General features: G+C 39.4%; 1 protein-coding gene across 1 annotated transcript; it reads right to left on the bottom strand.

The window, feature by feature from the left end:
- Positions 1-15,032: 15,032 nt before the first annotated feature.
- Positions 15,033-25,923, bottom strand: LOC121386736. The gene is made up of 4 exons (XM_041517737.1): positions 25,215-25,923; positions 19,051-19,168; positions 16,610-16,837; positions 15,033-15,702 (listed from the first exon to the last, which is right to left on the bottom strand). Exons 1-4 carry the CDS (start codon positions 25,424-25,426, stop codon positions 15,595-15,597), a joined length of 666 nt encoding a protein of 221 aa, XP_041373671.1. The 5' UTR covers positions 25,427-25,923; the 3' UTR covers positions 15,033-15,594.
- Positions 25,924-26,367: the final 444 nt, after the last annotated feature.

The following is a 26,367-nucleotide window of genomic DNA, read 5'->3' as shown; positions in this document are numbered from 1 at the left end:
GCTGAGGTATCATTAAACCCTGTCATCTAGTGTCCTCTAGTGCTGAAGTATCATTAAACCCTGTCATCTAGTGCTGAGGTATCATTAAACCCTGTCATCTAGTGCTGAGGTATCATTAAACCCTGTCATCTAGTGCTGAGGTATCATTAAACCCTGTCATCTAGTGCTGAGGTATCATTAAACCCTGTCATCTAGTGCTGAGGTATCATTAAACCCTGTCATCTAGTGCTGAGGTATCATTAAACCCTGTCATCTAGTGCTGAGGTATCATTAAACCCTGTCATCTAGTGCTGAGGTATCATTAAACCCTGTCATCTAGTGCTGAGGTATCATTAAACCCTGTCATCTAGTGCTGAGGTATCATTAAACCCTGTCATCTAGTGCTGAGGTATCATTAAACCCTGTCATCTAGTGCTGAGGTATCATTAAACCCTGTCATCTAGTGCTGAAGTATCATTAAACCCTGTCATCTAGTGCTGAGGTATCATTAAACCCTGTCATCTAGTGCTGAGGTATCATTAAACCCTGTCATCTAGTGCTGAGGTATCATTAAACCCTGTCATCTAGTGCTGAGGTATCATTAAACCCTGTCATCTAGTGCTGAGGTATCATTAAACCCTGTCATCTAGTGCTGAGGTATCATTAAACCCTGTCATCTAGTGCTGAGGTATCATTAAACCCTGTCATCTAGTGCTGAGGTATCATTAAACCCTGTCATCTAGTGCTGAGGTATCATTAAACCCTGTCATCTAGTGCTGAGGTATCATTAAACCCTGTCATCTAGTGCTGAGGTATCATTAAACCCTGTCATCTAGTGCTGAGGTATCATTAAACCCTGTCATCTAGTGCTGAGGTATCATTAAACCCTGTCATCTAGTGCTGAGGTATCATTAAACCCTGTCATCTAGTGCTGAGGTATCATTAAACCCTGTCATCTAGTGCTGAGGTATCATTAAACCCTGTCATCTAGTGCTGAGGTATCATTAAACCCTGTCATCTAGTGCTGCTGGTATCATTAAACCCTGTCATCTAGTGCTGAGGTATCATTAAACCCTGTCATCTAGTGCTGAGGTATCATTAAACCCTGTCATCTAGTGCTGAGGTATCATTAAACCCTGTCATCTAGTGCTGAGGTATCATTAAACCCTGTCATCTAGTGCTGAGGTATCATTAAACCCTGTCATCTAGTGCTGAGGTATCATTAAACCCTGTCATCTAGTGCTGAGGTATCATTAAACCCTGTCATCTAGTGCTGAGGTATCATTAAACCCTGTCATCTAGTGCTGAGGTATCATTAAACCCTGTCATCTAGTGCTGAGGTATCATTAAACCCTGTCATCTAGTGCTGAGGTATCATTAAACCCTGTCATCTAGTGCTGAGGTATCATTAAACCCTGTCATCTAGTGCTGAGGTATCATTAAACCCTGTCATCTAGTGCTGAGGTATCATTAAACCCTGTCATCTAGTGCTGAGGTATCATTAAACCCTGTCATCTAGTGCTGAGGTATCATTAAACCCTGTCATCTAGTGCTGAGGTATCATTAAACCCTGTCATCTAGTGCTGAGGTATCATTAAACCCTGTCATCTAGTGCTGAGGTATCATTAAACCCTGTCATCTAGTGCTGAGGTATCATTAAACCCTGTCATCTAGTGCTGAGGTATCATTAAACCCTGTCATCTAGTGCTGAGGTATCATTAAACCCTGTCATCTAGTGCTGAGGTATCATTAAACCCTGTCATCTAGTGCTGAGGTATCATTAAACCCTGTCATCTAGTGCTGAGGTATCATTAAACCCTGTCATCTAGTGCTGAGGTATCATTAAACCCTGTCATCTAGTGCTGAGGTATCATTAAACCCTGTCATCTAGTGCTGAGGTATCATTAAACCCTGTCATCTAGTGCTGAGGTATCATTAAACCCTGTCATCTAGTGCTGAGGTATCATTAAACCCTGTCATCTAGTGCTGAGGTATCATTAAACCCTGTCATCTAGTGCTGAGGTATCATTAAACCCTGTCATCTAGTGCTGAGGTATCATTAAACCCTGTCATCTAGTGCTGAGGTATCATTAAACCCTGTCATCTAGTGCTGAGGTATCATTAAACCCTGTCATCTAGTGCTGAGGTATCATTAAACCCTGTCATCTAGTGCTGAGGTATCATTAAACCCTGTCATCTAGTGCTGAGGTATCATTAAACCCTGTCATCTAGTGCTGAGGTATCATTAAACCCTGTCATCTAGTGCTGAGGTATCATTAAACCCTGTCATCTAGTGCTGAGGTATCATTAAACCCTGTCATCTAGTGCTGAGGTATCATTAAACCCTGTCATCTAGTGCTGAGGTATCATTAAACCCTGTCATCTAGTGCTGAGGTATCATTAAACCCTGTCATCTAGTGCTGAGGTATCATTAAACCCTGTCATCTAGTGCTGAGGTATCATTAAACCCTGTCATCTAGTGCTGAGGTATCATTAAACCCTGTCATCTAGTGCTGAGGTATCATTAAACCCTGTCATCTAGTGCTGAGGTATCATTAAACCCTGTCATCTAGTGCTGAGGTATCATTAAACCCTGTCATCTAGTGCTGAGGTATCATTAAACCCTGTCATCTAGTGCTGAGGTATCATTAAACCCTGTCATCTAGTGCTGAGGTATCATTAAACCCTGTCATCTAGTGCTGAAGTATCATTAAACCCTGTCATCTAGTGTCCTCTAGTGCTGAAGTATCATTAAACCCTGTCATCTAGTGCTGAGGTATCATTAAACCCTGTCATCTAGTGCTGAGGTATCATTAAACCCTGTCATCTAGTGCTGAGGTATCATTAAACCCTGTCATCTAGTGCTGAGGTATCATTAAACCCTGTCATCTAGTGCTGAGGTATCATTAAACCCTGTCATCTAGTGCTGAGGTATCATTAAACCCTGTCATCTAGTGCTGAGGTATCATTAAACCCTGTCATCTAGTGCTGAGGTATCATTAAACCCTGTCATCTAGTGCTGAGGTATCATTAAACCCTGTCATCTAGTGCTGAGGTATCATTAAACCCTGTCATCTAGTGCTGAGGTACCCTGTCATCTAGTGATGAGGTATCATTAAACCCTGTCATTATCCCTGTCATCTAGTGCTGTATCATTAAACCCTGTCATCTAGTGCTGAGGTATCATTAAACCCTGTCATCTAGTGCTGAGGTATCATTAAACCCTGTCATCTAGTGCTGAGGTATCATTAAACCCTGTCATCTAGTGCTGAGGTATCATTAAACCCTGTCATCTAGTGCTGAGGTATCATTAAACCCTGTCATCTAGTGCTGAGGTATCATTAAACCCTGTCATCTAGTGCTGAGGTATCATTAAACCCTGTCATCTAGTGCTGAGGTATCATTAAACCCTGTCATCTAGTGCTGAGGTATCATTAAACCCTGTCATCTAGTGCTGAGGTATCATTAAACCCTGTCATCTAGTGCTGAGGTATCATTAAACCCTGTCATCTAGTGCTGAGGTATCATTAAACCCTGTCATCTAGTGCTGAGGTATCATTAAACCCTGTCATCTAGTGCTGAGGTATCATTAAACCCTGTCATCTAGTGCTGAGGTATCATTAAACCCTGTCATCTAGTGCTGAGGTATCATTAAACCCTGTCATCTAGTGCTGAGGTATCATTAAACCCTGTCATCTAGTGCTGAGGTATCATTAAACCCTGTCATCTAGTGCTGAGGTATCATTAAACCCTGTCATCTAGTGCTGAGGTATCATTAAACCCTGTCATCTAGTGCTGAGGTATCATTAAACCCTGTCATTTAGTGCTGAAGTATCATTAAACCCTGTATCATTAAACCCTGTCATCTAGTGCTGAGGTATCATTAAACCCTGTCATCTAGTGCTGAGGTATCATTAAACCCTGTCATCTAGTGCTGAGGTATCATTAAACCCTGTCATCTAGTGCTGAGGTATCATTAAACCCTGTCATCTAGTGCTGAGGTATCATTAAACCCTGTCATCTAGTGCTGAGGTATCATTAAACCCTGTCATCTAGTGCTGAGGTATCATTAAACCCTGTCATCTAGTGCTGAGGTATCATTAAACCCTGTCATCTAGTGCTGAGGTATCATTAAACCCTGTCATCTAGTGCTGAGGTATCATTAAACCCTGTCATCTAGTGCTGAGGTATCATTAAACCCTGTCATCTAGTGCTGAGGTATCATTAAACCATTAATACCTAGTGCTGAAGTATCATTCTGTCATCTAGTGCTGAGGTATCATTAAACCCTGTCATCTAGTGCTGAGTGCTGTATCATTAAACCCTGTCATCTAGTGCTGATCTAGTGTATCATTAAACCCTGTCATCTAGTGCTGAGGTATCATTAAACCCTGTCATCTAGTGCTGAGGTATCATTAAACCCTGTCATCTAGTGCTGAGGTATCATTAAACCCTGTCATCTAGTGCTGAGGTATCATTAAACCCTGTCATCTAGTGCTGAGGTATCATTAAACCCTGTCATCTAGTGCTGAGGTATCATTAAACCCTGTCATCTAGTGCTGAGGTATCATTAAACCCTGTCATCTAGTGCTGAGGTATCATTAAACCCTGTCATCTAGTGCTGAGGTATCATTAAACCCTGTCATCTAGTGCTGAGGTATCATTAAACCCTGTCATCTAGTGCTGAGGTATCATTAAACCCTGTCATCTAGTGCTGAGGTATCATTAAACCCTGTCATCTAGTGCTGAGGTATCATTAAACCCTGTCATCTAGTGCTGAGGTATCATTAAACCCTGTCATCTAGTGCTGAGGTATCATTAAACCCTGTCATCTGCTGAGGTATCATTAAACCCTGTCATCTAGTGCTGAGGTATCATTAAACCCTGTCATCTAGTGCTGAGGTATCATTAAACCCTGTCATCTAGTGCTGAGGTATCATTAAACCCTGTCATCTAGTGCTGAGGTATCATTAAACCCTGTCATCTAGTGCTGAGGTATCATTAAACCCTGTCATCTAGTGCTGAGGTATCATTAAACCCTGTCATCTAGTGCTGAGGTATCATTAAACCCTGTATCTAGTGCTGAGGTATCATTAAACCCTGTCATCTAGTGCTGAGGTATCATTAAACCCTGTCATCTAGTGCTGAGGTATCATTAAACCCTGTCATCTAGTGCTGAAGTATCATTAAACCCTGTCATCTAGTGCTGAAGTATCATTAAACCCTGTCATCTAGTGCTGAGGTATCATTAAACCCTGTCATCTAGTGCTGAGGTATCATTAAACCCTGTCATCTAGTGCTGAGGTATCATTAAACCCTGTCATCTAGTGCTGAGGTATCATTAAACCCTGTCATCTAGTGCTGAGGTATCATTAAACCCTGTCATCTAGTGCTGAGGATCATCATTAAACCCTGTCATCTAGGTATCATTGCTGAGGTATCATTAAACCCTGTCATCTAGTGCTGAGGTATCATTAAACCCTGTCATCTAGTGCTGAGGTATCATTAAACCCTGTCATCTAGTGCTGAGGTATCATTAAACCCTGTCATCTAGTGCTGAGGTATCATTAAACCCTGTCATCTAGTGCTGAGGTATCATTAAACCCTGTCATCTAGTGCTGAGGTATCATTAAACCCTGTCATCTAGTGCTGAGGTATCATTAAACCCTGTCATTTAGTGCTAAGTATCATTAAACCCTGTCATCTAGTGCTGAGGTATCATTAAACCCTGTCATCTAGTGCTGAGGTATCATTAAACCCTGTCATCTAGTGCTGAGGTATCATTAAACCCTGTCATCTAGTGCTGAGGTATCATTAAACCCTGTCATCTAGTGCTGAGGTATCATTAAACCCTGTCATCTAGTGCTGAGGTATCATTAAACCCTGTCATCTAGTGCTGAGGTATCATTAAACCCTGTCATCTAGTGCTGAGGTATCATTAAACCCTGTCATCTAGTGCTGAGGTATCATTAAACCCTGTCATCTAGTGCTGAGGTATCATTAAAGTCATTAAACCCTCATCTAGTGCTGAGGTATCTAGTGCTGAGGTATCATTAAACCCTGTCATCTAGTGCTGAGGTATCATTAAACCCTGTCATCTAGTGCTGAGGTATCATTAAACCCTGTCATCTAGTGCTGAGGTATCATTAAACCCTGTCATCTAGTGCTGAGGTATCATTAAACCCTGTCATCTAGTGCTGAGGTATCATTAAACCCTGTCATCTAGTGCTGAGGTATCATTAAACCCTGTCATCTAGTGCTGAGGTATCATTAAACCCTGTCATCTAGTGCTGAGGTATCATTAAACCCTGTCATCTAGTGCTGAGGTATCATTAAACCCTGTCATCTAGTGCTGAGGTATCATTAAACCCTGTCATCTAGTGCTGAGGTATCATTAAACCCTGTCATCTAGTGCTGAGGTATCATTAAACCCTGTCAGTTTTCTCTCTACGACTAGGGACGGGACATAATTCAGTGGTGATCTAAGATTGATTCCTGTCGGTGGACCTATTGGGCTATTTTTGTTTTGTTCCAGCCAGTGCTCCACAGCTGGTGTAACAAAAGCCGTCGTATATACTATCCTGTCTGTGAGATTTGTGCATGTAAAAGATCCCTTGCTGCTAATCGAAAAGAGTAGCCCATGAAGTGGCGACAGCGGGTTTCCTCTCTCAATATCTGTGTGGTCGTTATGTTTGACGCCATATAACCGTAAATAAAATGTGTTCAGTGCGTCGTCAAATAAAACTTTTTTTTTCTTTTTTTTTTTTCGTATATACTAGTAATTACTAGTATTTGGTATAATCTCACACTGTAAGGGAAGTAACTGCTACAGTCTTCATAGTCTGTTTAGCTGTATTAAACTGTACTCATTTGAAAACGACAATTCAGTTCAAGGCGGTACGTAGGCCAGTCATAAAACGCTCGCCTGATGCGCAGTCGGTCTAGGATCGATCCTCGTCAGTGGGTCCATTGGGTTATTTCTTGTTCTAGCCAGTACATCACGACTAACGACAACACTAGAGCACATTGATTAATTAATCTTCGGCTATTCGGTGTGTGTGTGAAGGGTTGAGACTGTGGCAAATGAAGTTGCCTTCAAAATACTGCATTTTAGAAAAGAAAATTAATTTGGAACAGGGGTGTGTGTCGCCCCTCTCTCCCCCCCCCCCCCTCCACGGCTAGAACAAGAAATAGACACTCTGCATACGCATCTGATAACAACCATAACTATTTATTATGTGTATGGTTTGGGAATAGTAAGGTGACTTTTTAAAACAATCAGAGGTAACCGATTCAGCAGCCTTGATTGTCTTCATAGTTTGTTTTATTTAACTACACCACTAGAGCACATTGATTTATTTATCGGCTGTTGAATGTACCAAATGTGATCAGTTTGACACGAAGTCAGAGAAAACCCGCTAAAAAAATTCAGCTAACAGATGCTCCACATCTGGTGTAACAAAGGTCGTGGTATGTACTATCCTGTCTGTGGCATGGTGCATATAAAAGATCCATTGCTACTAATGGAAACATGTAGCCCGTTTTCTATCTATAACAGGGGCGGGGCGTAGTTCAGTGGTACGCCTGATGCGCGATCGATCTAGGATCGATCAACGTCGGCGGGCCCATTGGGCTATTTCTCGTTCCAGCCAGTGCACAACGACTGGCATATCAAATGCTGTGGCATGTACTACTCTGTCTGTGGGACGGTGCATATAAAAGATCCCTTGCTGCTAATCGAAAAAGAGTAGCCCATGAAGTGGCGACAGCGGGTTTTATATCTCAATATCTGTGTGGTCCTTAACCATATATTCGACGCCATATAACTGTAAATAAAATGTGTTGAGTGCGTCGTTAAATAATAATAAAAAACCATTTCTATTTCCATTTCTTCCCACAGACAGCAGATTACATACAACGACCTTTGATATACCGGTCGGGCTGCTGGTGCTCTTTTGCACCTGCCAGCACAGGCGGTCCCCTCTCCCACCCACCCCAACCCTTTCCTGTCCTGGACGACGGAGGCGGCCGAGGCACACACCTGTGCCCATGACAGACGTGCGCTACAACAGCTTGCTCTGAATGTACACTTAAACCCCTCTGACCTAACCTGACTGGTTGCCACGGGAAAACCCCAGTGAGAGATTAGGTCCAACGAAGAGATCCAATCCTTTGTCCTTAGCCCGAGTACTCTGACTGTAAGAGAGCTAGACGGACATTTGGACAGTTATACGTTAGAGCGTATAACTGTCCAAATGTCCGTCTAGCTCTCTTACAGTCAGAGTGACATTTGGACAGTCATACGTTAGAGCATATAACTGTCCAAATATCCGTTTTCTTCTCTTACGGTCATAGTAGCCTACTCGGGCTACTTTGTCTCAAGGCGTGAGCTAGATCCCGCCCCCGTACTGCTGGAATGGATGAACATATATGGACCTAGATGTAACGAGCACTGTTATGCATATCTACTAAATCGATTTTCCCTTTTTTTCATCCTCTGCGAATGACACCACGTCCACACCGTTTGTTATCAGTTGATACACGGATGTTTGAACAGTGACATCACGATGGTATGTTAATTTCAGCCATTGTCATTATTTTCGTACTTATATCTAATATATGTTCAAGCACGCTATCCTGGGCACATGTTCCAGCAATCTGAATTGTCTGTCCAGGAGGATCAAAGGGTGTATTCTGAGTTTGTTATGTAGTCATTAACATAAACACTGGTTTAATATAGTCACATACATTACATATAGCATTCGTATTGACAAATACATTGGGAATTCAGAAAGATTAAAAAAAGGAACGTCTCACATTTTAAAGATCGCTCGCCTGAAATGCTTGGCACGTGGGATCGAACCCCTTCGGTGGACCCATTATCTGATGTGTTTTCCCGGTCCAAACCAGTGCTCCGCAACTGGCATAAAGGCCGTGGTATTTGCTGTCCTGTCTGTGGGATGATGCATATAAAAGATTCCTAAATGCTAATGAAAAAATGTAGCTAGTTTCCTCTAAGACTGTATGCCAGCATTATCAAATATTTAACATGCACAAATGATGCACAAATGATGCACAATGATTAATATATCGTGCTCTAGTGGTGTTGATAAAAAAAACCCCAAAACCCCCAAAAGAAACACAAACTGTCAATGGTGTTTAGCTTGGTGGATCGGTTAGCCACTACACCACAAGTGCACTTCAAACACTTAATATTACTAATAGCCGTTAATGCACCAACGGTGGCTAAACAAATATTTGTTTTCATGTTTTGTTATCAGCGCATGTTTATAATTTAACGATAGTATAGTTGTGTCATTGCGTCACTGTAAGTTCTCTGGGATTCAGTGACTCAAACAAATGGCCGTACAACACCTGAAACACAAATCAATAAAAAAAATATATATAGTGGTACATCCATTGATAAAAGTGACGTCACAAACACGAATGAAAAAAAAAGAGTGTTTAACGACACACCAGCACATGGTTTACCATAGTACAAGGCTTACGTTAAAGGGACACACCCTAGTTTCAACCCGTGAAAATTAACACTAAGTTTAGTTAATCTACAAACCTTAAATACATTTGGATAAAGTTACAATAGAGTGAAACATGAGTCACTTTGAAATGGTGAAATACCCTCTAAAAATAAACTAAAACTCGACTCCATAAGTGTTACTTCTCAGACGCAAGTGCGTTTTTAAAAATGTGAGAAATGCATTTTGTGATATTAAAAACACCAGGATGACCAATAACACTTCGAATGTACGGAATTGATAATCTAAGCAATAAAATCTAAGTAAAGTATGATTTAAGTTATGAAAAGCGCTTAATAGCCAAAAATATGCGTTAGTGTTTAAAAACTAGGGTATGTCCCTTTAAGTGAATATTAACCACTCACTTTCTACGTCCGTTTCGGACTAGGTTTACCAAAGACATAATATATATACTGTATATAAATCAGCGCCACCAAACTATATGACATTAAAAACGCAGACCCTAGTTTTAACCCGTGAAAAATGGACACTAAGTTCAGTTAATTTACAAACCTGTAACTTACTTGGATAAAGTTACAATAGAGTGAAAGAAGAGTCTGTGACGTTGAAACCAGGAAATATCCTTAAAAATACAGCGTTTTTTAAAATATGAAAAATGAATTTTTTTGGTATTAGAAACACCAGGATGACCAGAAACTCATCGATTCTACGGAATATGGATAATCTAAAGAATAAACTATAAGTAATGTTTGACTTCAGTGATCATAAACGGCTCTAATAGTGAGAAATATGCTGTAGTGTTTAAACACTAGGGTGTGTTCCTTTAATATTATTGGACCCCTCAAATACAAAGTTCTAGATCCGCACACTCTGTGTGTTATATGTGGGGCAGGATTGATCTCAGTCGGTCGAGTGCTCGCTTGAGGTCCTTGCGTCGCAGGATCGAACCACCTCGGCGGATCCATTCAACTGATTGTGTTTTTCTCGTTCCAACCAAATGCACAACAACCGATAAAAGGCAGTGGTATGTGTTTTCCTGTCTGTGGAAAAGTGCATATAAAAGATCCCTTGCTGCATTAGGGAAAATGTAGCGGGTTTCCTCTGATGACTACGTGTCAGAATTACCAAATGTTTGACATCCAGTAGCCGATGATTAATCAATGTGCTCTAGTGGTGTCGTTAAACAAACCAAACTTTAACTTTGTGTATCTAAACGATCGCTAATTGCATATTAAGTACACTAATGTCCAGTATTTAAACTATTTTAGCTTTTAAAAAGTCCAAAAAGAAACGAACAAACAACGACGACGACGACAACAACAACAACATGAGAATAATAAATGAATAACAAACATAGTAAAAAAACCCAACTTCTCTCCGATAAAAAACCCGGGTAGTACAGCAACTACAGATAACTTCCTGGATCTCGTAATTTCTGCGTATTGACTAGACTTGGGATATCCCAAAGAGTTTACACCAGGCAGAAATATGATTCACAATTATCAAGGAGGTGACCGTGACATAAGCTTTGTTTTTACCTGTAGCCAAAGACCAACCTTTATATCGGGCGGAAGAGAAAGGTAATGAAAGGCGTGAGTAACAACACTGGTTGTTTCCGTGTGGTGCGTTTTGAATACTAAGACACACTATACTTGGTGCACTGTTTCTGGCAGAAAAGAAGTTTGTTTTGTATAACGACACCACAATAGCACATTGATTAATTAATCGTCGGCTATTGGATGTCAAACGTGATAATTTTCACATATAGTCTTAGTTTTATATGCCTAATCTCACAGACAAAATAACACATACCACGGTCTTTGATATACCAGTCGTGGCTGAAATGAAAAATAGCCCTAATGGACCCACTGCCGGGAATCGATCCCAAACTGATGTCTCTCTCCCCCCCCCCCCCCCCCCATTTCTAATAGAAGGCGGGATGTAGCTCAGTCGTTGTTGTTTTTTATAACGTACTAGGCCTTCTCCATACTATATACATAATCACGACAGTAATATATTTTTGAACTTTAAAAATGAACAGAAACGAAGATTATTTATGGTACGTACTGACCCGTCTCTATAAATGCCCATTGTACAATGATTCATCATATATGCTGTCATTTGACAGCCTGAGTGTACCGTGATACAGTTTCAAAGTGAGTCGTCTGAACACTGTGTGTCAGAATTATGTTTGACGTCAAACAGCTGATAATTAATTAAACACAGGGGCGTAGCGTGAGCTGGACCTGGGGGGGGGGGGGGGGGGGGGGGGTCGGTCGGGGGTCGAATATGAACAAGTTTTTGCACCACCAGAAACTCGATATGTATAAAGCGGTATGTTTTAGTTCTGAAAGCGGACACCCCCACCCAGCATACACCCCAGAAACAATGTGCTCTCGTTAAACGGAACAAATACTGTTCTCATTCATTTCATTTCAACTAATTTTCATGCTTATATCCAATTAAGGTTCAAGCACGCTGTTATGGGAACACACCTCAGCTATCTGGGCTGTCTGTTCAGGACAATGAGTTAGTTGTTAGTTGGATAGCGGTTAGTGAGAGAGAAGAAGAGGGTGTAGTGGCCTTTAAGCCCTTAAGAACTCGCTTTGGGTTGGAGCCTGTACTGGGCTGCGAACCCTGTACCTACCAGCCTGTAGTCCGATGGATTAACAACTGCGCCACAGAGGCCGGTAACAATGTACTAGATGAAACGCGACATTACAATACAACAACAGCAGTAACAGTAGCAGCAGCAGCAGCAGCAGCAGCAGCAGCAGCAGCAGCAGCAGCAGCAACAACAACAACAACAACACAAGATTTGGTTGAATTTTATTATAAATGAGATCAGTTATGTAATACACCGTTTGTACATATCACATAATAAACATGTGTATTTGAACACAATCGATTGTTGAATGAAACAAAAAATAATACTAACAATAATAAATTAACCCTTTCTCAGCCACACAACACACTAATAAGAAACCATTTTCATGATAGTTTTAATAGTAATGATGATGTTATTGTAATTGATTTTGTAATTGATGCTTGCAGTGTTAAAGGTGATGTTAGTATAATGTTTGATGTTAGTAATGTTGATGCTTGCAATGTTAATGGTGATGCTTGTAAATGTTAATGTTGATGCTCGTAAATGACGTCAATGTTGATGATGTAATATATGTTCGTGCTTATATACAAATAAGGTTCAAGCACGTCGTTCATGGCACGCACAATAAGCTGCTAGTCTAGGACAAGGCGTTAACGGGTTAGTGTAAGAATAGACCCGTTACTAACACATCGGCTACTGTCGTCCTATCTATCAACGTAAAGATATATTTTGTGTGCATGTTTCCACACACAGAACAGCACTCACCAGGGCCTTGAAATATACCTGACACATTTTTAGATTGAGCACGGGTAAGGGTTGTAACTAGCGGTAGCCCCATTTAATTTTGAAGAGCCCACTGGAGAAAACCCAAAGTGGACCCAAAACATTAGCAGTTATAGGGCGAGTTTTAGTCATCAAATATACAGCCAAGTTTCTATTTGTCAAAGAGAATATAACAAAATTACGAATAATTTATATGTATTTGATTTTCAAATTCGACATTTGGCGATTAAAAAACCCACCCCACACCTGTTTTGCGTGCGCTGCCATTTTAACAAGTCTCCAACACCTTTTTTTTAAAAAACAACTGAAACTACATATATCTTATTTTGATTAATTATCAGAGTATGTACGCCTATAATGTTTGTTTTTTTATCCTCGTAAGGTTTGTAGCAACCCAAAGTTTGTTTTACCTCCCATAATTCTCGTAAGTGCGAAAAATAAAATATGTGAAACTAAAATGAAACCTGAAGCTATTGTATAAACCTATAGTGCTACGTTTACTTACTTGGCGAACGAAGTTGTGTACAGCGTAACTGTAGTTTTTCCAGTATTATATTTTGTCTAGACAATTTAATATTGATTTAATTTTTTGAGTAAACACTGAACACGATGCGTGGCTCGTCTATATTAACATTATGAGCAATGCACAATACACAATGCAAATAGGGTTTCGTATCTGTCAGTTATGACTTAAAGCTGCAATCTCGGGTATAATCGTAATATACTTAACAAAAATAATTAAAGGTCATGTAGTAGACATTTTGGTCAGGTTTTACTGGTGTTAAATTATGTTAAGAAGTTTTGATCTCAGATGATTTTTGAATGTATTTTGATCTTTTTTTTACCAGTGATACACGCTTTGTATGATATGTAAAACCAAAACAAATAAACGTATTTTTACTACCTTTTTGTATCATATATAAAGAAAAATGTCAAAATTATCTGTTAGCTCTTAATTAATTTTGTCGAGTATATAAGCATTATAGTAAGTATTCAGTTTATTATTCCCCCCTGGGAAGCGCTATTCTTAAGGTTGATACAGACCAGTGGATGCGGTGCGTGCGTGCGGTCTGAGTGTTACGTGTGCGGCTTGCGTTTTTGGATATATAGACCATATACGATTATTTCACTGCGCCTAGCAGACGCATACAACCAGTCTAGACGCTCTCACTGAAACCAATGTATTTCGTGTTTTGTTTTGCCTTTGTATTCCATTTGACGGCTATCTTCGATTTAGTTTACATTCCAATGATGTATAAACCGAATCGAAACTGAAACCGAGTACAATTTAATTGGATTAAATGTACATGTATCAGATTTATAATTTATACGAAATGTTACATGTTAACAATTGTGACTTGTAATGTTGTATGTTGTATGAAGGGAAATGACGATACTTGTAGTTGTAAGAGTGTTTTAAAAATATTAGTATTAGGTTTCATATTTTTGCACCAGTAAACGATGTTAAAAGATTGTGAATCGAGACTGTGGCTTTAAGTCATCGTGGGGGGGGGGGGGGGGGGGGGCGGGGTGGTAAGCAGCATAAAGTAATTTATATGACAGTTGTGTAAAGCAATGAATAATTGAATGAATGAATGTTTAACGACATCCCAGCACAAAAATACACATCGGCTATTGGGTGTCGAAACAGGTAAATATATGAATATTTGTGTGTAAAGCAACACACATAACACTCATAACACACACACATATATGTGCATTAATATCTATGTATGTAACAGTCAACCTCAACATACACACAATATATTGATATTCATCACACACACACACACACACACACACACACGCGCACACACACACACACACACACGCGCCTACACACATAAATAATGAAACAATCAGAAAACCCCCAATATAAATTAACATAATAATAAAAAATATTATGAAAATCAATGGCCATTTGCTTGTAAATGTTAAAAAGATATACATGCCATTATCAATACTGACCACGAAATCTTAATTGCGAAATAACACTTTTTGAAGCCTTAAAAATGTTTTCATGCTTTCTCTTTTGACAGTGCATTAATTATAGTCCTTCCCACAGGGAACGCCGTTTTCTTACTATGGTACTTACTACAAGTTATTTATTTCTGAGCCGATTGTAATTCTAAATTACATACAAAAATAGGGTGTTTTTTTTTTGTTATTTGCAAAACACTTTTACTTTTCTTCTTATGTCAAATCAAACTGAAGTTATTTACAAAAAAAAAATTATTTATGGAGGCTGGGAAGGACTATATAGATAATTGAAGAAACAAAACATTTGCTGAGCAATAAAAAAGACACCAAGTATAGTTAAGCTCAAGAAAGCCGACTATCATTGTTCATTCGGACACTGCACGTTTAGTTACTATTGGCACTTCTTGGCAGAATATCAAAAACAGTTTACCAATGTCAACGTCATTTCCGGTAGTCACCGTAGTCTGCACCATGGTAAAACCCATAGATCAATGGAATGATTCCAAGTCGTTAATACAAAGATAAAAAAAAACAACAAAACGTTATTGCTACATGAAAAACGGCTGAAATGATCTCATATGATTTCTCTTATAACTGAAACTGGATTCAGTTTGGTTAATAAATAGTCCCCGCTGGTATTAGAAAAAGTAAAAAAAAAAACACCATTGGTCCAAGAGTTGAAATCTCGACGATTCACGCTGGGCGCGAGAATCTCGAGTGCGAGCGAGTTCGTATTGCCGTGGGAAGTCAGCATCGAGAAAAATGCCTCCACCCATAGTACGCAGTTACTGCGAACGCCGCCCCTATCACGATGTAACTTGCCGGGATCGTACCACAGTCACCAAACACTCGTCCCTGGAATCACAAAATAAGAAATATCATATATTCCTTCAGACGTAGCCCAGTGGTAAAGCGCTCGCTCGATGCGCGGTCAGTCTGGGATCGATCCCCATTCGGTGGACCCATTGGGCTATTTTTCGTTCCAACCAGTGCACCACAACTGGTATATCAAAGGCCGTGGTATGTGCTATCCTGTCTGTGGGATGGTGTATATAAAATATCCCTTGCTTCTAATGGGAAAATGTAGCGAGTTTCCTCTCTGTGACTATGTTAAAATTACCCAGTGTTTGACATCCAACAGCCGATGATTAATAAATCAATGTGCTCTACTGGTGTTGTTAAACCAGAACAAACAAACACACTTAGCTTATAGAAGATTCCACTCGTACATGGTAGAACGCATGCAATATAATGATAGTTTCTTTACTTGAATCAATCCCACCATTGACAAAGTTAAAATTAGTTTGTTTTGTTTAACGACACCGCTAGAGAACACCGATTTGTTAATCATCAGACAGACAGGATAGCACATACCACGGCCTTTGATACACCAGTCGTGTTGCATTGGCTGGAACAAGAAATAGCCCATCAGGCGAGCACTTTACCACTGAGCCATGTCCCAACCCTGTTAAGTATTCAAGACGGACTTATTTAAATATATGTAAACTCTTATCATGTGACAAAATATAACTAGCATCAGAGAGAGAGAGAGAGAGAGAGAGAGAGAGAGAGAGAGAGAGAGAGAGAGAGAGAGAGAGAGAGAGAGAGAGAGAGAGAGAGAGAGATGGAATACCCGCGTTAAACTAATGAATTGAGAGATGGGGCGAGCAGGCAGACTGATATGACAGATACACAGATAGACACGAGGGAGGTGGGAAAGACAGATTGATTGACTGCCTGACGAATGGACGAATGGACGTACCCATCCTCCTTGCTGCTGTACCCAGGAACACACATTATCAGTAATAAACGTCAGAGACCACTGCAAGAATCGTTTAAAGAGTTCTGCCCCTTGCCTTAGAGATCTCACGGCTACGTCGGTACAAAAGAAGAACAACACCATGATTCGTTCTTTGGTGAAACCTCCTTCGAAAAAAAGTTCTTTCAGTAGATCGTAAAACTGCTGGAAACTGACTTCAGTGATGCCGACCTGAAATAAGATATACTGACAATATTTTAATCTTTTTTTTTTTAAATATTATATTACGTGTTTGACGGGGTGGGTGGCTGGGATTGTCAGAACCGAGTACTGGAGGCTTTAGGAAGATGTGTGTAATGTGTGTAAAAGCACCTACAGTATTCAAGGATGAATACAACGTTTAATAATGAAAACAAGGAATAAAAAATGCATTAATATTTGAATCACTCCCGCCTCTCCCCAAAACCCCCACCCCAACAACAACAACATTATTTATATTCATCTGTTGTTATTAAAACAAATATATATAAGTTCGGGGGTGGGTGAGGTGCACTCTAGCACCCTCCATCTGAACCCGCGCCTGTCGGGTGGGGTGGGTCAGGATGTGTGTGTATTTGTTTACTTAAATGTATACATGCATTTGTGTGTACGTGTTTGTTTATGTGTGTCTGTTCTCTTCATTTGTGTATGTATGTATGTATGTATGTATGTATGTATGTGTGTGTGTGTGTGTGTGTGTGTGTGTGTGTGTGTGTGTGTATGTATGTATGTATGTATGTATGTATGTGTGTGTGTGTTTGTGTCTATGTGTGTCTGTGTGTGTTGTGTGTGTGTATGTGTGTGTATGTATGTATGTATGTGTGTATATGTTTGCGTCTATGTGTGTATGTATGTATGTATGTGTGTGCCTGTGTGTGTATTGAGTGTGTGTGTTTGTGTGTATATATGTGTGCGTGTGTGTGTGTGACAGTGTGTGCGTACGTGCATTTAATTAATGAAATAGCTAGTTATTTATTTTCAGGTGTTTTATTATTATGCTAAAAAAATTAAAAAATTAAACCTAATAAAATACAAAACCCCCAAAGAAACAAATTACCAACCCCCACCCCAAAAGCAATAACAACGACAACAACCCCCTAAAAAACAAAAAAAAACCCCCAACACACACAAAGAAAGAAGTATGCTGTAACAAGTAAGAGATTTCTTACTATAAATTCCAGCCTGTTAAAATACCCCGATCCCGATTCACCGTGACACACATTATACCAGTACCAATAAGAACCAAAGTAATGCGCTTTAATTTGATAGGTAATCAATAATATTGACATAAGCGCTATTTCCGTGACACAGCTTCTCAAAACACCAAGATTAAATCACTAACAATTGGGGATTATTAAAATTTAATAATTTCTAGCTCGGGCTTCGACTCAAACGTCTTGCACATGCGCACTAATTACAGAACGACAAACGAGATCGGCAGTCACGGGTATATTGGAATCTATGCTGTTTAAATAATTAAATGCTATAAATTGAGAAGAGGAAAAAAATCATCATCGCCCGAAGTGTATCCAGGACAGCGTGCTTGAGCATAAATTGAACATAAGCACGAAAATAAATTAAAATAAATGAATGTGACCTGGACGGACAAAGTTAATAAACAAATATGGATGGATATTATGCTACTCAGAACCCCCCCCCCCCCCCACCCCCCCACACAAAAAACCCACACAAAAAAAAAACAAGCTATAATTCTCTCACTTGAATCTTATTTTATTATTTTATTTATTTATTTGTTTAATTGTATTTGATTTGGGTTTGACTTTAGTCTGCCATGGATTGGATCAACTTGTTGTTTTGTTTGCTTTCTGTTATTTCTTTATTACTATATTGGATAAAAAGATAGCAATTATGGACAAGAAAACAAAAGGGGTCATGATTTGATTTTTATGACTTATAATAAACCACCAACATTTAAATGAACGCAACTGCTGTCCAGCGACAATTCAAAACAGATAAATAAATTGTGTAAGTATTTGACCACTGCTACCACAGATAGAACAGAATTTGTTTTATACATGACGTGTGTTATTATATTGTATAGTATTACTATGCATGTATTACCCATTTACTACTGACTTTTATCGATTCTAATCCGTTGTTATTTACCATTCCCCGCAATGTGCACATTATATTATTTTATTTATAAATATGTATGTATGCCTATAAAATGTATATTTTTTGGCAAAATAAAATGTTAAAAAAATAAAAACAAAACAAAAAATATATACGTTTTTTCGGGTTTTTCTTATTAACAAAAAACAAAACAACCCCCACCCCCCAAACCACAACAAAAATACCCCCCCCCCCCCCCCCCTCCCAACAACCAAAAAACAAAACAACCCACCCCCAAAGTAACAACAAACAAAGAAGCAAAACCTCTGTACCTCCATTGCTCGTTTTCTAATTTTCTTTCTTTCTTCGGTTTTAGCAAACGCATCTGCCATCCACCGGAGTTCCCTCCCCGCCTTCGCCCACAGTGGGTTGTTGTAACCAATTGGTGTGCTACAATAGAAATTAAACGTAATAAAAACCAAATATACAGCAGTAACATGTTTTACAGTTTTCACAGACATTTCATTTCAACTGATTTTCATGCTTATATCCAATTAAGGTTCAAGCACGCTGTTCTGGGCACACACCTCAGCTATTTGTCCAGGAGAGTGGGTTAGTTGTTAGTGGTTAGTGAAAGTAAAGAGGGTGAAGTGATCTTACACCTACCCATTGAGTCGATAAAACTCGCTCTGGGTGTGAGCCGGTACCGGGCTGCGAACTCTATACCTACTAGCCGTGTGCCTTTATGGCTTAACCACGACACCACCGAGGCCAATCCAGGAACAGGGTGGGGGTGGGGGGGGGGGGGGGGGGCTGGGGGCAGCGCAAGAGGTTTTCGAACAATAATAGGAACGATTTATTAGTATTACTCTTTTCGATTAGCAGCATGGGATCTTTTATATGCACCATCCTACAGACAAGATAGTACATAGTAACATGGCCTTTGATATACCAGTTGTGGAGCACTGGCTGAAACAAGAAATAGCCCAATGGGGATCGATCCTAGACCGACCGCGCATCAAGCAAACGCTTTACCACTGGGCTACGTCCCAGCGGGTATTCGATTACAGTGTAATGAGTTCGTATAACTGTCCAAATGTCCGTCTAGCTCGCTTACAGTCAGTGTACTCGGGCTAGTATCCGATGTACCAATCGTGAGGCACTGAGGCGCCTGGGTAATCGATCCTGCGACCCACAGCACCTCACTGAGCTACATTCCATCCTTTTGGTGTTTAGAATACACGTGTAGGCCAATCTAATTAAAATTAGCTCCACTATTACATGTGGATCTAATAGCAGCCCGTTGGAGCTAATGTCCAGTTGACCTTTCATTCGACCAATCAAAAACTTACTTGCAAAATCATGCCGGGTGATTTGAAAAGAATTTGAAAACATTCGGGATTATGCCGAGGGTATACGAAATGATTCCGATGAATTACGAAGTATGCCGGAAACTAATAACAATATAAAATTTTATATAAAATTCGTTTCAAGACAAAAAACACCCCAACCGTGATGATATAGCCATAAAATCTGTTTATACTAGTATACAATCCAGAGTTTATTACTGCACCCCCCCCCCCATTTTTTTTTTTCAATGTTGAAATAGACGAACAAGTTCGCCTATTGCATAAGTAGTCTCGCCCGATATTTTTTGAATTTTTATGTTCCCGAATAACGCTATAAAAGGCGAAGTGTAATTGGTCGATATTTAAATGGTTATTTATAGATAAAATGTCACCTAGACACGGGAGTCCACGCAATGCTGTTAGATCTACTGGTGAGACAAGTAGAGCTAATTTTAATCAGATTGCGTTGAGGCCTATAAGCACGCGCGTGCGCGTGTGCATAGGGGTGGGGGTGTCGAAACCTTGCCTTGCTCAAGCAAATGTTTTTTTTTTTTTTTTTAAATATATTTTCCGAGGGACTACCCCTATAAACTTCACTTGCCACATCGTAGACCACCCCCCTCCCCACCACATAAATTTAGGCACTCGCGCCTGATCTACAGTCCACCTTTTTTGTGTTAATGCACGTGTAGGCCCCTATATGCAGGCGCGTGTGCGTGTGGTCAAAAACTTCCCCTGCTCCAGCAAATGTGTTTTTTCCTCCCCCCCCCCCCAATATATTTTCCAGCCGGAGGAGCATGACTGGAATCCCCCTATAAACGTCATTCGCCACAGCGTAGACCACCCACCACCTCCCACCACATAAATTCACACACACGCGCCTGATCTGTATTCCATCCTTTTATTTAGAATGCACGTGCGTTTTGAAGCAGGCGCGTGTGCATGGGGGAGGGAGTCGAAAACTTTCTCTGCTCAAGCTAATTTCCCCCTCCCTCCCCAATATATTTTCCGGAGAAGGAGCATGAGTGGACCCCCGCTGTAGACTGCACTCGCCACAGCCTAGACCCCATCCCCCACCCGTCCCCAGTGTAAACTCCTGCACACACGCCTGGCAAGGAAACCCAAGAAACAAGTCCAGACATGCTCGAGTTTGACGCTCGAGGCAGTTGGTATTGATTAAAACACAACATCCTAGTTGCACTCGTAAACAAACGAGCACGCTTTGTTATTGTATGACGCAACGTAATGACAACGACGGGTGACATAAGCCCTATTTCAGGAAGGGGTGGAGTCAAGACAACGTGACAGCGTCAATCAAACGGCAGTTGCCGATAAGTCCCAAACAAAGAATGGCTTATTTATAGTCGCTATATAAATATGATTACATTTGATTTGCTGTTCAGTCTAACGATCCTAAGTTTACAAGTGTCCCGTTTATGTATATACTAGTAATATGTATAAATGTGATTTCACAACTTGCTGTTTTCCTATATACTATCTGAAACTTTCAAAATATCCTATAGGAAAACAAAAACTTCACATTTTAAAAATGTACATTTAAATTTTAATATTTTCTACTTCCAACATCAAAAACAAAAACTGAACAAAAATATAATTAAAAAAAAAATAATAATAATAAAAAAAAAAAAGAAGAAAGAAAAAAGAAAGAAAGGGGGCTGGAAACCCCTAATGAGAAGTAAAACAAGAAACAGTAAAACAAATAAAATGAGAAAACAAATAAAGCGTTTTCCCCATACGAACCACGTTTCAACCATTGCAGGTACTTGTATTTTTTAAAACAAACAAATACAAAAAAATTAAAAAAATTAAAAGAAGAAGAAAAAAGATGAATATTATCAAACCGTGTAAGCTAACGAAACTGTACTTAAAACAGTCACTCTGCATTTCAGTAATGTCCCCAAAAATGAAACATTATTTGTTAACTTACGTATCATTAATTATATACCATGCCGTACACCTTTTAAAAAATATTTTGTTTGTTTGTTAAATGTGTAGTATGGTCTTTTTTCAAACAGACAAATAGGGCACTTTTTAAGTAGAGAATTGGCGTCGTCAGTGACGAAGAATTTAATCCTTCGACTTTAAAGGCTGGTAGGTATTGGGTTCGCATCCCGGTACCGCCTTCCACACAGAGCGAGTTTTAACGACTCAGTGGGTTGGTGTAAGACCACCTCTCACTAACTTCTCTCTCATTACTATCTATTAACGAACTATCCTGAACAGACATTCTAGACAGCCGAGGTGTGGACAGCGTAATTGAACCGTAACTGGATATAAGTTCTAGGAAACTTAAAAATGAAATGACCCCCCCCCCCCCCCCAAACCCCTATAAAAGTAACTTTCATACTATGATTCACACTAGCCCAGCTTTATCTAACGGCCATGAAAAAAGAAAAGAAGCAAAACATGAAAACAGAAAGAAAACAAGAAGAAAAAAAAAGAAGAAAAAAAGAGAGAAAAAAGCACGACGTCTTTAAATACAGGTTAATTATTTTATGTCCAGGCACAAAAAGGCTCTTTATGGACAATCGCTTTAAGTATACTCGTTTCGTTTTTCCCCATATATCTTTCAAAGCAAGTTCGTTGTTGATATTACGTAGTGTATGTTTGTGTTGTGCCGTTGTATACATTTATTTTCATACGCGACGTGAACATGAAAATAGTAGTCTCACTCGGTGACAGACACGGTCCTATTCAATTCATGATTACAGTTTCAGACTAATTTACAGCTGATCCCAAATAGTACACGTATACTACTGATGGAGACAGTTTTGTAAGTACACACACACACACACACACACACACACACACACACACACACACAGGTGCCACAGGTTCGAGTCCCAGCAACGGCATGTGACAATTTGTGAGGTCAGAAAGGATTTAATTATCCCTGCGCCAGTGCGTTAATATCTATATATGTAACAGTCAACCTCGACATACATACAATATATAGATATTCATACAGAGTATACATGTATACTGTACATACATACATACAATACTATACATACATGTACATACAATACTATACTATACATACATACATACATACATTACATACATACATACATACATTCCATCCGATTTGTGTGCATTAAAATAATCAAAATCTTATGAAGTATGCCCGTTTTGACAGTCTGTTTACTAATGATTTTATCATGACAAAAAGATAAAAATATTCGCGTATATTTTATTGTTCAGTACATAAGAGAAACGAAACGTTTCCGTTAATTAGTAAACATAGGTTGTAATGATTATGGGTGTACTTTGAAATAACGTTTAAGTGCTCTTTTTAAAGTGGCACATGTCTACTTCAATAGAAACATTATGGAGAGGGCCTACTAAGTTGAACCTTTCAATCAAAACCTTCTAATATACAGCTATTTATAAAATAATGTACATTAGTTATATATTCAAAAATTGGTTCAGTATATCAAGGTTAAAAGAACCCAAAACTTGCATTCAATATCATTATTTTTGTCGTACAAGCATGCGACATCAGTAACCATACGTAATCACACTACGGTTTGAATGGAGCGATGCATTAAACATTCTGTTCGCCATATAAATAATTATGTTAATACACATCCAATTATACTCTGAATGTATAGCTGTTTGTTTAATACAAAATTTAAAAAGTTAAAAATAGACACTTGTTGATGTTTAAAGCTATAAAATATATAATGTTAAAAAAGTTTCGTTTTTTTTCCGAAAAATAATTCAGACGTTTCCCTGTTTCATCTTGTAAGTCATATTTCTGTTTAATTTATTGTTTAATGGTTATAAAATTACTTGCCATAATATCTAATAATTGTGTGTTTATAGTATATAAATGGTATTGTATAAGTGTGTTCATTACGAACATAATGTAACAACAGAAAGCTATGTAAAATTAATAAAACAGTTCTTCAAGAGCTTTGTAAGGCAAATAAATATTTGGCATTATTTACGATCAAAACACGGATAAGCATGAAACAGACCTAATGCCCTTTTCAATGATTACTAAAGCTTTAGAACGTCTCTATTAATACACCGAGGTTATTAAGTGCAACCGACGACAGGGATGTCCCGGACGTCACGGGGCTGTGCATGAAATCGTTATACTAGTAACACAGCACTCGGAGACTATATTTCGAACTATATGTATATGGATAATAACATAAAAAAAAGAGAAATTTTTGTTTGTCGGCATGACACTTTATTTTTTACTATAATATGAATGCAAACTTAATAGGTTTTAAAGGATGGAATCTTTATTTAACGTTGTTTTATTTGCAGTAATTAGGTATTCAAATAATAATAATAACAACAACAATAATAATATAATAATAATAATAATAATAATAATAATTATGTGTGTGTGTGTGTGTGTGTGTGTGTGTGTGTGTGGTACAAACTGAAAATACGGGGCTGGCAGTTACCACAGCAGAAGAAAAATATAAATACTAGTATCCTTTTTAGTCTTGGTGGGGAAAAACAAAACAAACCCCCCCCCCCCAAAACATACATTGCTTAGTTTGCAGTACCAATTTGGTGTCAAATAATAAAACTATTACTGTACCTAATGGGGGAATACGGGGGTGGGGGCAGTTACCCATAGACGTACAGACACCCATTTTTATTGGGGGGGGGGGGGGGGGCAGACTGAGTTTTTGCACGAATTAAACAAAAATGGCCGAATCTGAATAACAAAATTTATTCATATTAGCATTACTGCCAAACGGCTATATAGGATTGCAAATGCATTTTTACAAGGATTACTACTAAAATTGTGGTTACAATGATGGAAATAAATGGTGAAAAGGTTTTAGACGAACACAATTTGCTCGAATAACTAGTGCAGAGCGCACATTAGGCTACGTCAATACTTTTCTTTCCCCAGTCTTTTTTACTACGTCCGTTCGGATTAGAATAACTATCTGTATTACCCGGATTTGAGGCCCCTTGTCACGTAGGCCTGCGCTTATTCAGTTACCACCCCCTGAAGAAATTAAAAAAAAGTGCCAAATGCCATTTTATGTTATCAAAGGCGGGTCCAAGGGGGTACTTGCTGGATCCGCTCCTGGTTATTACGTTACGGCTATGCATTAAGCAGACTATGAATACAGTGAAGCAACACTCACCAAATGTCGGACAGTGTTTGTGAACACGCCAAGCCTTCTTTAACTATTTCACCATGAACGAAGTTCGTGAACAACTCTTTGCCACCCTCTATAGGGTCATCATCGTCCCCTCCCCTAAGTGCGTTCACTGGGAAAATCGGCATCGGCATGATCAGGGGTGCAAGGGTGCGACTTCGTTGACGTCTGTGCACTATCGAACACCCGTGGTCCATTTTTAAAAGTTTACATTTCACTCCGTGTTCCGTATCTGTGAGCAGGTTGTAATCCGTACCACGAAGTTTGATATGAGTTATTGATGTCCCGTCCGTTACTTTTGTAGACTGTCCTTTTTTCGTATGTAACAATACTGGTTTAATTCAGTAACTGGTAGCTTCCCGAATAGTAAAACCGATAAATCGTTCGTCTTTTTTGGCGCCTTTTACCACGTGGCGTTGATAACCTGGCCGCCTCTCAAGATTGTTAGTTAACTGTTTGCCTGTTTAAATACACTCGACAACTCGGCTCTACCCGAATTATAAAAATAGTCAAGTCTTCGTATAGCACGTTTTATATATACTATGCGGCCTTTGGATCACATGTTAAGCTTTACGCCCGTTCTGTTTGCTAAATTTAGCGAGGTATTTTCCAGTTAATACGTTTAGGTCGACTAAACAGAAGTCATTTAGCAAAAATTCAATAACCCACACTCACCTGGCGGCACGCATTAAGTTATATAGGTAACGCTGACACCATGACATCATCAAAACACAGCGACGCGTGACTACGTGCCATATATGGAAGAGGGACCGCCTTCCTCGGTGAAGCCCTGTTCGCTGATTGGCACGTGCCATCTGATCTATTTTTGAGCGGTCAATCATTGAGTTTATTTTGGGGTTTTTGGGGGAAAAAACCAAACAAAACAAGGAAGAAGAAAGGAACAAACAAACAGAAATAATTATGATGAGCACATTCCGTCAACGCGTAATCAAATTAGGTATTAGGTATAATTACAGAGCCGAAGCGAGGATGGTTTTTGGGGGGGGGGGGGGGGGGGGGAGATGAATTTTTGGAACGAACGAACAAACATGGAAGATGTAAGACACTAGGGTATTCGGGGGCATGCTCCCTCGGGACATTTTGAAATTTAGGGACTGAAATATCATTTTCCATTTAT

This window comes from Gigantopelta aegis, chromosome 2 (genome assembly GCF_016097555.1).
Source record: "Gigantopelta aegis isolate Gae_Host chromosome 2, Gae_host_genome, whole genome shotgun sequence".
NCBI classification, from domain to species: Eukaryota; Metazoa; Mollusca; class Gastropoda; order Neomphalida; family Peltospiridae; genus Gigantopelta; species Gigantopelta aegis.
Note: the sequence above shows the minus strand (reverse complement) of the source record. Positions and strands in the feature narration are given on the sequence as shown.

Bases quoted from the DNA above. Each gene is read 5' to 3' on its own strand.
- LOC121386736 (XM_041517737.1), bottom strand. From the start codon at position 25,426: ATGGACCACGGGTGTTCGATAGTGCACAGACGTCAACGAAGTCGCACC. The intron at 19,169-25,214 runs GTGAGTGTTGCT...TTTCTATTGTAG, and splicing joins CAAACACTGTCCGACATTTG to CACACCAATTGGTTACAACA. The intron at 16,838-19,050 runs GTACAGAGGTTT...ATCTTATTTCAG, and splicing joins TTAGAAAACGAGCAATGGAG to GTCGGCATCACTGAAGTCAG.